The 11,105-nt window shown below is 44.9% G+C and overlaps 1 protein-coding gene across 1 annotated transcript in view; it reads left to right on the plus strand.

Annotated features, from left to right (window-relative positions):
- Positions 1-2,104: 2,104 nt before the first annotated feature.
- GET1 (guided entry of tail-anchored proteins factor 1) overlaps positions 2,105-11,105 on the plus strand; it is a 36,354-nt gene continuing 27,353 nt past the window's right edge. The window contains exons 1-3 of the mRNA XM_007945554.1: positions 2,105-2,206; positions 9,674-9,839; positions 10,752-10,819. Of these exons, the coding sequence (XP_007943745.1) occupies positions 2,105-2,206; positions 9,674-9,839; positions 10,752-10,819 (336 nt within the window). The remainder of the gene's footprint in view (positions 2,207-9,673; positions 9,840-10,751; positions 10,820-11,105) is intronic.

Here is an 11,105-nt window from a genome sequence, read left to right on the forward strand (position 1 = left end):
GGGCAATCCTACTTCCGTAGTGATACTGCCTCGGAAACCCAAGGAGGGGTCGCTATGAGTCGGGGCTGACTCAACGGCACATAACAACAACAACAAGGTGTGTCGTAGAATTTGTCAGTGCATAGCCACAAAACTGGTTTAATTGGCAGAAAGAACCCAAATGGAGTCTGAAACTTATGCCAAGCCTCAAAATGGAGTCAGGGCTTCTCATGCAGACCACAACTTTCCACAAACCCAAGTGCTTTAGAATTGAACACAATCTTTCAGCTAGCAGTCCAGCTCTTAACTGTTTTTGCCACCAAAAACTAAACCCTCTACCACAGAGTTTATTCCAACTTGTAGCTACCCTACAGGACAGAGTAGAACTATCCCATAGGGTTTCCAAGGCTGTAAATCTCTTCAGAAGCCAAGTCCTTCATCTTTCTACGGCGGAAGAACTGGTGGGTTCCAATTACCCACCTTTTGGTTAGCAGGCAAATGCTTTAATAACTGCACTGCCAGAGCTCCTTTTGCTGCCACTCAGGGGCTCGGGTTATTTTATTACAGGCTGATTAGAAATAATGCCCTTATTAATACATTTATTTTTCAGGTGTTAAAAACAGTGAGACCTTGACAATTAAAGAGACGAAGTATTTAAGAGAAAAATAAAGAGAGACCTGTTTGCAACCGGGCAGTCAATTTCAGAGAAAATGCTGTGGCTATATAGCAAAGCAATGTTAAAAACATAATCATATATTAATTGAAAAGAATAACACATTATTTGATTGCTCTGTTTCAAACTGGAGAAACGGCTCCTCAGGCAAGAAGAAAGCACTTCTAAAGAATGGAGGATTCAGAGACTTAACTTTTGTTTGAATACAAGTTTGCACAGTGATGAAGTATTTAATGGCTACTGCGTATGTATGTATGTATGTATGTATATGAGTTAATTTTAAAGGTAATTTCAGGGAAAATTCGGTGTTCCACCCACCTGCAGTCCTGAGACTTCCAGAAATTCAAATTTAAAAAGCCGAGACTTTCTCATTTAATCACCAAGTTTCCGCAGTGATGAAGTATTTAATGGCTACTGAGTTAATTTTAAAGGTATTTTCAGGGAAGATTCGCTGTTCCACCCACTTGCGGTCGGGAGAGTATCTCATTTAATCACAGGTTGATGGTTTTGTTATGGTCTGCTTTTTGGAACAGCCATTTTGGGTGAGAGAGGGGGAAAAAAAAAGTGCTCGCTTTTTTATTTTGGGTAAGGAATTCCTTCATTCGCGGTTAAGAAAAAGCTCTCTTGAAATCAAAGCAAAATGTCTATTTTTAGTATAAACTTAATTTCAAAGCACATTTTTTTTTTTTGTCTATATGCCATTGTGATAAAGAATGTTATTGACGGTTATACAATAGAGCAGAACAAGTCACATAGCAACAAAACCCTAGAAATACAGGTGCTGGGAAAAAGAAACTATGTTAAACATCTGCCCTTAAAGTGAGCAAAGTCCTTAGGTAAACAAGAGAGGGCATTCTTGAGAGATTAATGATGTTGGTTTCCAGATTTACATTTAGTAAAACGCCGAGTTTTGGAGTGTTGTCCAGGCTTATAAGAGTGATTTAAACATAAGTATGTGGCTTTGTAAGTCATTGTTTAATTTTGAAATGCAAATTTAAGACATTCGCGTTGCTTACAGAATGTTTCTTCTTAGGGCCTTCTACTGCTATTGGCAAATAACGGTAGTTTTCCGGTTATGGAAAGGCTTAAGATAAATTTATTTAGGTATAAAAGGCAATTTAAAGAAAATATCAAATAATAACACAAGTGCTTTGCAGATACAGTCAAGCCACACTGGCAATGGTAGCACAATCACAAGCCTTTGAGTAACCGGTCCAATTTGGGACGAGAGCTACGGAAACCTGAACAGCCAAAAGGAATGCTGGAATTTATTAAATGCTCCACCGGGCACAGAAAACGTACCCACCAACCCGTGAGAGCGCCACAGTGCGCAGGCGCGACGGCGCCTTGCTGCGCGGCCACTGGGGCTCACTGCGCAGGCCTGGGCGCAGCGGGCAACATGGTCCTCTTGGAGCTGCCGTAGCGTTGCCTGCGCCGTCGCGAGCGTCCGGGATGAGCGCCGCCGAGGCCGACCGCTGGGCGTGGCTGTTGGTGCTGAGCTTCGTGTTTGGGTGTAATGTCCTGAGGATCCTCCTCCCGTCTTTTTCCTCCTTCGTAAGTGGTTGCCTGGTCTTCCAGGGGCCGATGCGGAGTAGTCACCGGAGAGGTTGTGGTAACACGGGGGGTCTCAAACTGGTCGCCCGAAGGTCGCATTCAGCCCATAGAAGACGCTTGGTTGTGCATTGTTCCAGAATTTTAAAAACTCGTTGCTAATATCTAAAAACTGAACCTTTATCTTCAAATCTGTTTTTCTGGAATTTCTTGGGAAACGTAGGGAGAGAAATAGCTGGCAACACTGGGCCACATTTCCACATGGCTGCCATCTCCCGACCACAGTTGGCGGCGGCGAGCCTCAGACTGGGAGTTGCCCTGTGACCAGACGTGCTCATTTTCATTAATCCCTCCTGCTGGAGCAGCCCTCGGCCGTTTAAGGACCGGTGCCTGGCAAAGCACCGCATCCTTGGTTTCTTCGAGACCCTTAGGCCTTCCTCACATGCATTGGCAGGTGACGTGGGGAGACAGATGTAGAGAGAGAATGCTCGTGTAATGAGATGCCTCTTGTTTCCAGGAAGGGCGGGCGTGACAGGCATCGTGTGGGGCATTCTGCCAGGCAGCGAGATCATTATCTTGTCTGCACTGTGAGAGGAAATTTTCCTTATCTTCCCAGAGGAACAGTGTGGCTCAGAGTTTGGATAGTTGCCTTAAGCTATCCAGCTGGAGTGTTGGGATGGACATGTGATCTTTGCTTTGTGCTTCTCCAATATCTGCTCTTCTGCCTACTAGAAAACGAATAGGGATTTGGTGGCAAATTGGACAGCGTGGGCGTAGGATATCGGGAGTTGTTCTGGGGGAAGGATGTCATCTGCATCCCCGGTAGGAGTAAGGACTGACTGAAACTAAGACTTAACAGATTTGGGCATGAGTTCTAGCATTATCTTTGGAAGTTAATTTCTTCCTGCATTTCTGAGAATATAAATATGTGCAGTGGGGGATTGCTTGGACAATTTCTCTTAGAAAGATCAGCACTAGGCCGGTCCCCATGAGGCGGAGGTCAAAGATGTCCCAAATGTCCAAACTACCATGCCACTCCATCATTTCAAACATTAACTCCTCCTCCTCCTCCCAATAATTTCCCCGGTCTTAGGGTTCTGTATTTCACTGTAATGTCTCACAGAACTCACAGACACCCAAGGGTTCGTCTCATGTGGTAGTGGTGGAGGCTGGCAGGCTGGCGAGTCCCGGGTCTGTGAGTAGGTCTGGCGGATCCTCCCAACTCTCGGGATCTGATGAACCTCGATCAGCAGATCAGATGACGGCTGCTGTCCCAAATCCAGGGGTGAGATGAGGATGATACAAGACACAAAGCTGGAACAAGAGGAGAGCGAATCTTCCCAGGAGATTTGTAGGTATACCCTCAGGGAAGCTAAGGGTGGTGATTTTAATTACACCCTCCAGCAAGGCAGGACTCAAGATACATTCCACCTGTGTTGCCCCAACAGAATTAACCTAAATCCCATCACAGAGTTGATTACCAGTCATTATAGGGAATGACTACTACCAGCTGCCCAGCCAAGTTGATACCTGACCTTTGCCACAGCACCCCAAACAGGCATGGATAATGGGATTTACAGAACATTAATGGAGGACAATGGCTAGAAGGGCCACATCAAGCAATTCACTGCAGGGATGCAGGAATGTATTTAGCACAGGACTGGGCCTCTGCTGCTTTATGTTTTATTCTATCAGTATTCATTGCGTACCTATTAAGTGCAAAGCTCTATTCTAAGGCTTTATTACCACTGTCCTGAGGAATAGGAATTCTCTCTTAAGCCCCCTCTCCCTTCAGAATCTTTGGTGGTGTCTTCTAGTGTTTAATAAGATGTGTGGTGATGCTGTCTCCTAAGTACTACTTAACATTGCATAAAAGGCCCTTGAATAGTTGGTCCCTCAGTGTTTCTTGCAGTATCACTTCCATTCTTCCTAAGTACCCCCACCCCCATTCACTTCAGGGTGAAGCCACATTGACCTGTCATTTACTCAAAGAACTTGTGTTGGTCTTTCTCAGTGGTGGATAGAGAAATGAGGAGTGTGTGTTTGGGGTATGGTGGCAGTTATAAATAAAACCATCATCTCAGGTGCCTTCCCCAAGCCTGCACCAAACCTGTGCTCTGCAGCCAGTGGACTGTCACAAGGGATTATTGCTGAGGTCTAGACACACCCTAAGGAGCTCTGGTAGTGTAGTGCCTAGGGCACTTGACTGGGTTCAAACCCACCAGCCACTACTCAGAAGGATGGTTGGGCAGTCTACTTCCGTAGTGATACCGCCTCAGATACCTAAGGAGTCGCTATGAGGCAGGTCCGACTCACATAACACTCACACATAACAAGACATAACATAACACATACAGACAACATCACATAACAACAACAGATACACCCTGTGAGGGTGGGTGTTGTGCCTGGGTGGCACCTATGGTGAAGTTACTAAATGAAAGGTTAGCAGTTATAGTCTACCCAGAGGTGCCTCAGAAGAAATGCTTGGTAACTGCTTTGGAAGGATCCCAGCTATTGAAAACCCTATGGAGCACAGTTCTGCTCCAGCACACATGGATGGGGTCCTCATGAGTCAGAATTGACTCCATGGCAACTGGTTATTCATCTTGTAGGTGAAAGAGCTCTGGGGTTGTCCTTAAACCTGTGTTTAAATCTCATGTTCCTTCTGCATGCTATGTAACTAATCTTATCTCAAGCCAATCAGCTTTCTCAACAAGTTTCCCCTTGTGGGTAACACCATTTTTATCAAGGTTGTTGGGCAAGTTAGAAAGGATAACACGTAAAGATCCTGGTACTGTACATCCACCATAACTGGTGTCTAAAACAGTAGTAAGTAAGAGAGAGCTCCTCCACCTGCTTACTGGGTTTGTGGTGAGGGTCAGTGAAGAGCAGTTGTAAGGGTGTACGGTTAATGTAGCTCCTTCACAACTGTTAGTGGCTTCCTTCTTATAGGCTGTGATTTGAGCAAGGTGGTAATGAATACTCATGAAAGAGAAATTCCAGAAAGTTTGATTAAGATTACAGAGCCCTCAGGTATGGGGCCAGGCTTTAGATTATAATTGCATTAGTTTCTCAGGGCTGCTTTAACAGTACCACAAACTAGGGGGCTTACTCAACAGAAATATGTTCTCTCACAGTTCTAGAGGCAAGCAGTTCGAAATCCTGGTATCTTGCTCCCTCTGAAGGCTAAACAGGAGAATCCGTGCTTGCTTCTTTCAGCTTCTGGTGGTGCCCGCCAACCCTTGGAAGATGCATCAGTCTCATCTCTGTCTTCACATGGCCATTTACCCTCTGTGTCTGTCTGTCTCTGGGTCTCTGCTTTCTTTTCTTATAAGGATACCAGTCATATTGGATTAAAGCAGTTGCTGTTAATAACGACTCCTGATGACTCCATGTACCAGAGTAAACTATGCTCTGTGGGATTTTCAATGAGTGCTTTTTTGGAAGTAGATTGCTGGGCTTTTTTTCTGAGGGGCCTGTGAGTAGATGCAAACTTCCAGCCTTTTGGTTAGCAGTTGAGTGCTTTAACAGATTGCACTACCTAGAGATTTATTGGATTAAGGATCCATCCTAATCCAGTATGACTCATCCTAATTTAACTAAGTACATCTGCAAAGATCTTATTTCCAGTAACATCACCTTCAGAGGTTCAGGTGGACCTGAATTCTCTACATTATTTCCAAAGCTACTTTGGTCACGCTGAAAGTGCTAGAGCATACCTGTCAGTTACTTGACCCTGAAGCTCTTCAGGAAGTCTCTGATGTATGAGAAACCCTCCTGCCCAAGCAAATGCCCTGGGAAGGGAATCTGAGCAGAATAGTGAGGTGCACATAGGATGCCTGGTTAAGGATGCCCAGTCCTTGGTACTGACTTGGTTGGAATTTCACCGAGGGTCCTTCTGTTTGTCTCTTCAAGCTGATCACAGGACGCATGGATGAGAGAGCCTGGTTCATTTAATAGAAGATCCAAGGCTTCCTTCAAGATTGGGAAAAGGAGGAGGGCAAGCAGATACTCCTACTGAGTGCACGTTTTGCACCAGTGCAGAGGAGGCACATTATGCAGATGCACCAGGACTCCCCTTGTTAGAGGCCTGGGACCAGGGGACCACGTGCACCTAACACACTATGCAGGCGCTAACCCTGTCCCTCACGATCCCCTTTTACAATGGGCAAGGTACAAGTTGCCTTTTTGGGCTTGGGTTCAGATTGTGGTTGCCTCCCATCTGTGTAAGAGAAGGGGGAGTCAGACAGACTTTGACTGGGGTTGTCCCAACTGGATGGCTTAGTTCAGAGCTGAGGCCTAGTGGTTCTTCTCTGAATCCGGAGCTTCACAGGGGCCTTTGTCTCTCACTATGGAGTCTTCTAGGTGTTTACACCAGAGGGGGCTACTTGAGTTACAATCACTCCCAGCATTGCCTAATATATTCCCAAACTCTCTGCTCTCACTCACCTTTCCACAAGAGAAATCATTTTTTACTTTTTAAGTTTTTAATAGCTTTTTGTAACCTATATTGTTGTTGTTATGTGCCATTGAGTTGGACCCGACTCATAGCGACCCCTCCTTGGGTTTCCGAGGCAGTATCACTATGGAAGTAGATTGCCCCATCTTCCTTCTGAGAAGTGGCTGGTGGGTTTTAACAACCAGCCTTCTGGTTAGCAGTCAAGTGCCTTAGGCACTATGCTACCAGAGCTCCTTGTTATATACTGCTACGTAAATGTTTGCACCTCTATTGTTTTTAAATCTTGTTTTAAAAGTCAGATGTATTGAGTGTAATTTGCAGAGTGAAATTTATACTTCATAGGTCCATGTTTTGATAAGTTTGTAGGATAACCACAAAAAATCAAGATACAGAATATTTTCCTTCACCTCAAAGGCCCCCTCCCCATTCTGCATCTCTTATTTCTTGATTAGTAAAGTTTAAGCAGCATCTACAGACCTCTTTAGAAGAGTGATTCTGTGATTTTTTTTTTAAGGAGAATTTTGATTTTCCTGTTTTCTTTGCCAGAGTGAATCAGGTTGGTATTTATCTCCTTTAGTGAGAATGTTGGGGAGTGATTAGGCCTGGGCAAGGGAGCCCCAAAAGAGTTGCATTGGAAGTCCTCTCCCAATGTGGGGCTTCAGAGTGCTCAGCTGTGGCATACACCCTGCGCAGGTGTCCTAGGTTGGCCTGACTCCCTGGTGAAGAGCTGTGGAACCTCACAGCGCAGACACCGTCATCATCGCTGCGGGGTCTGCCCCAGAAGCCTGCGCATGCACGGCCCCTGGCAGCAGGGAGGGGCGTGGCCCCGGTTGAGTTGCCCGGCTGTTCACCGTGCAGTTAGGTCACCCTCACGGCAAGCTGAGAAAGGACACAGTATTTTACTCTTGTTGCTGTGAACTGGAGGGACAAGGGCATGTATTGTGCTCTTGCTGTGTTCCAGTTGTCCACTATATGCATTATTCCCTTTCATCTTTTTATTGATCAATTTAAAATTTTTGAAACAAAATCTTACAGAAAGTTAACATGTGCAGTACAAAGAACTGCCCCCCCCCGCCCCCCGTGGCCCCATCCATTTCAGAGTAAGCTCTCAACCTAGCTCCTTCAGACTAAGTTAGTGTTTATTTTTATAACTAACTCACTGCCCTGGAGTGGGATCCGACTCATAGACCCCTCCTTTGGTTTCCAAGGCAGTATCACTACGGAAGTAGATGGCCCAACCTTCCTTCCAGGAGTGGCTGGCAGGTTTGAACCACCCACCTTCTGGTTAGCAGTCAAATGCTTTAGGCACTATGCCACCAGAGCTCCTGTATTTCCTATAATAACCCCATATTGCAGCCATCAGGTACATTAAACCAAAAAAACCAAACCCACTGCCATTGAGTGTATTCCCACTCATAGCGACCCCGAAGGTTGTAAATCATCATTATAGAAATAGATTGCCTCATCCTCCTCCCGCAGAGCAGCTCTGTGGGTTTGAACCACCTACCTTCTGGTTAGCAGCCAAATGCCTTACCCACACTCAGATCCTGGTCAGGCTTTCTTCTTGTTGTTGTTGTTGTTGTTTGCCATCGAGTCGGCACCCGACTCATAGCGACCCCTCCTTGGGTTTCCGAGGCAGTATCGCTATGGAAGTAGGATTGCCCAACCTTCCTTCCGAGGAGTGGCTGGTGGGTTTGAACCGCCAGCCTTCTGGTTAGCAGTCAAGTGACTTAGCCACTATGCTACCAGGCTTTCTTAGTGTCCCAATAATGTATTTTATAAGTGCAGAAGGGTACAGTTCAGAATCACACATTTTCTTTAGTGTCATATCCCTTTAATTCTCTCCAGTCTGGAAGAATTCCTTGATCTTTGTTGATTTATGACCTTGTTTCTGAATGTCACAGGCCAGTGATTTTGCGGAATGGCTGTCTAGTGTTTGCCAAGGGCATGTCACCGAGGAAATGCTGTACTCTCCTATTTGCCATCCAGTAGTATGGATTTGGTGATGATCACTGTTCACTGGGGCAGGTCCCTGGAGAAGCTTCTCGAGCTTTTTCCTTAGTCCTTCACCCCATGCCTGCTCCGCTGCCGCTTAATAATTCCCCAAATGTGAAATGTGGGGATTAGAAACGTGGTTGTGATTGCCTGGTTGCCGGTATGCTCTTACTGGCTTGAGGGTTGAGCCCGGCCCAACCGTCCCTATGGTTGAGCGCCATCTGGCGGTCGCTGTCACGTCTCCTGGCGGCAGGCAGCGAGGCTGGAAGATTTACTGGCTGTTAACAATCGAGAGGTGCTGTCTGGGGACCACACAGCACACGCAGGTCCGCCTTCCTTGGCTGGGGCCATGTGATAGGTGGCACCTGTTTGTGCATATTTATGTCCCTATTCACCTACCAGCCATCTATCTGTATTTCTGTCTTTTGAAAGCCAATAGTTCACATCCATATCTCCAATTATAATGCAACCCATGGGGCTCATTCTAGTTCTTTCTCAATCCATAGTTGTAAATTTCTTCCCTGACAGAAAATTGGCTCTTATTACCCTTAATATGTTTAATTTATTTGACCAAGTCTCTGTATATAACTAGTGTCATCTCCACCTCTACTGCTGCCCCAGTGTGGATACTCACTCACCTTGCCCAACAGCCCACCTCCCCATAGGGTCTGAGACCTGTATTAGAGTTCCTCCTTTCAGGTACATCTTATTTGCCCTGCTCAGACTCTGACTCCTGTACCAGCTTGCCCTGTCTGGAGACCCCTATTTTACTCTGCTTGGCTCCAGCTCCCTTGCTAGGTATGCCCTTTCTGTGTAGGGCTCTGAGTCCCTGTGCTGGGTCTTTGCATTCCCTCTTTACCCTTTTTGGGCTGTGACATCCTGCTGTGGGCCAGCACTCCATCACAGGTGCCCTCACCGTATGTGTACACAGTTCTAGCTCTGCCTCACTTGCTGGTGGGAGGGATGTGAACTTCCCATGGAAAGGGGCTCACTGCAGCTGTCCACTCTGCCAGATGTCCAGGTTGCTGCAGAAGGATGCAGAGCAGGAGTCACAGATGAGAGCAGAGATCCAGGATATGAAGCAAGAGCTCTCCACCGTCAACATGATGGACGAGTTTGCCAGATACGCCAGACTGGAAAGAAAGATCAACAAAATGACCGATAAGCTCAAAACTCACGGTATTAGTGGCAACTTTAGTATTGAAATTTCTTAAGATTACACGAAAAATCTTAGAATAGATGCTTTGTGCTTTGGATGTTCCAAATGTTGATAGAGACATTTACCTTGCCTAGAAAGAAAGCCTATATAGGGTTGCTATGAGTTGGGATTGACGCGATGGCAGTGGGTTTGTTTTTTTAAAGAAAGAAAGCAAGTAATGATCATTACTTTATGCATATTTGCTGGTGAGTCTTTGTTTTCTAAACACAGAAACATCTAGGATCCTCTTAGATTTTCTTCAAAGCCAACTTTTTTCAAATTTAAGACTTTTCTGAGAGAAGTCCCTCAAAAATCTCCTAGTGGATTCTGGTTTTTTTTTGTTCTACTCTGGAAGAGGCCCAACAGTATTCTTGTATGAACCATTTGCTTACCTAAGTGTAGATTTCAGGGTAGACATCAGACCTTGTTCATCTTTATATTTTCCGTTGTATCTAATGAAGAAGAAGACCCTTGTAGCAGAGCAGCTATGTGGTAGGAGACCCTGATGGTGGGTTTGGTGACACAGGGGTACCTGCCCACTGATGGGATGATAGTACACTGTTTGGACCAGGAAAAGAAAAGATTAGCACATTGGTAAGTGTCAAGTGCATTCTAAAAGCTATCTCTGATTTAGGTGAATAATTTAAAAGTTTCCAACATAGATACAAAAGATACTGAGATCTCATAATCTGAGTGTGATTCTATTTTATTAAATAATGGTGCAGTGGGATTGTAGGTGACTTTTTAAAATTTCTATATTTCTAACTATATTGAGCAAGTGTTATATTTGTAATAAAAATATTTTTATAAGAGGAAATAACATTTCTGTGTATTTGGATATTTTTTCATTTTCCCTGATTGATGAAATTATTTCATCCTGTTTTTCCTTGCAGTGAAAGCACGGACAGCTCAGTTAGCCAAAATAAAATGGGTTTTAAGTGTTGCTTTCTACGTATTGCAGGTAAGTATACTAGTTGTTGTGTCACCTGGAGTCTTTAAGTTGGTATTGGAACTGTCCCATGGTATCCAAGGTTGGGATTCAGGTTTCCCCCTTTCAGCTGCAATGGCATGTGGTTTTTTGAGCATGTGCACTCTGCAAATTTATAAGATATGAGAGTTAATTAGAGTTAAAAGTAAAACTCTAGAGTTAAAAGAATGAAAGCTCTGCAACCTATACAACTATGAGACCAAAAGAATTAGATGGTGCCCAGCTACCACTGTCATCCACTTGGAAGGGATGTAGGAGA

The sequence above is a fragment of the Orycteropus afer genome, unplaced genomic scaffold (assembly GCF_000298275.1).
Source record: "Orycteropus afer afer isolate SDZICR_OR568_19922 unplaced genomic scaffold, OryAfe1.0 scaffold00137, whole genome shotgun sequence".
In the NCBI taxonomy this organism is placed as follows: Eukaryota; Metazoa; Chordata; class Mammalia; order Tubulidentata; family Orycteropodidae; genus Orycteropus; species Orycteropus afer.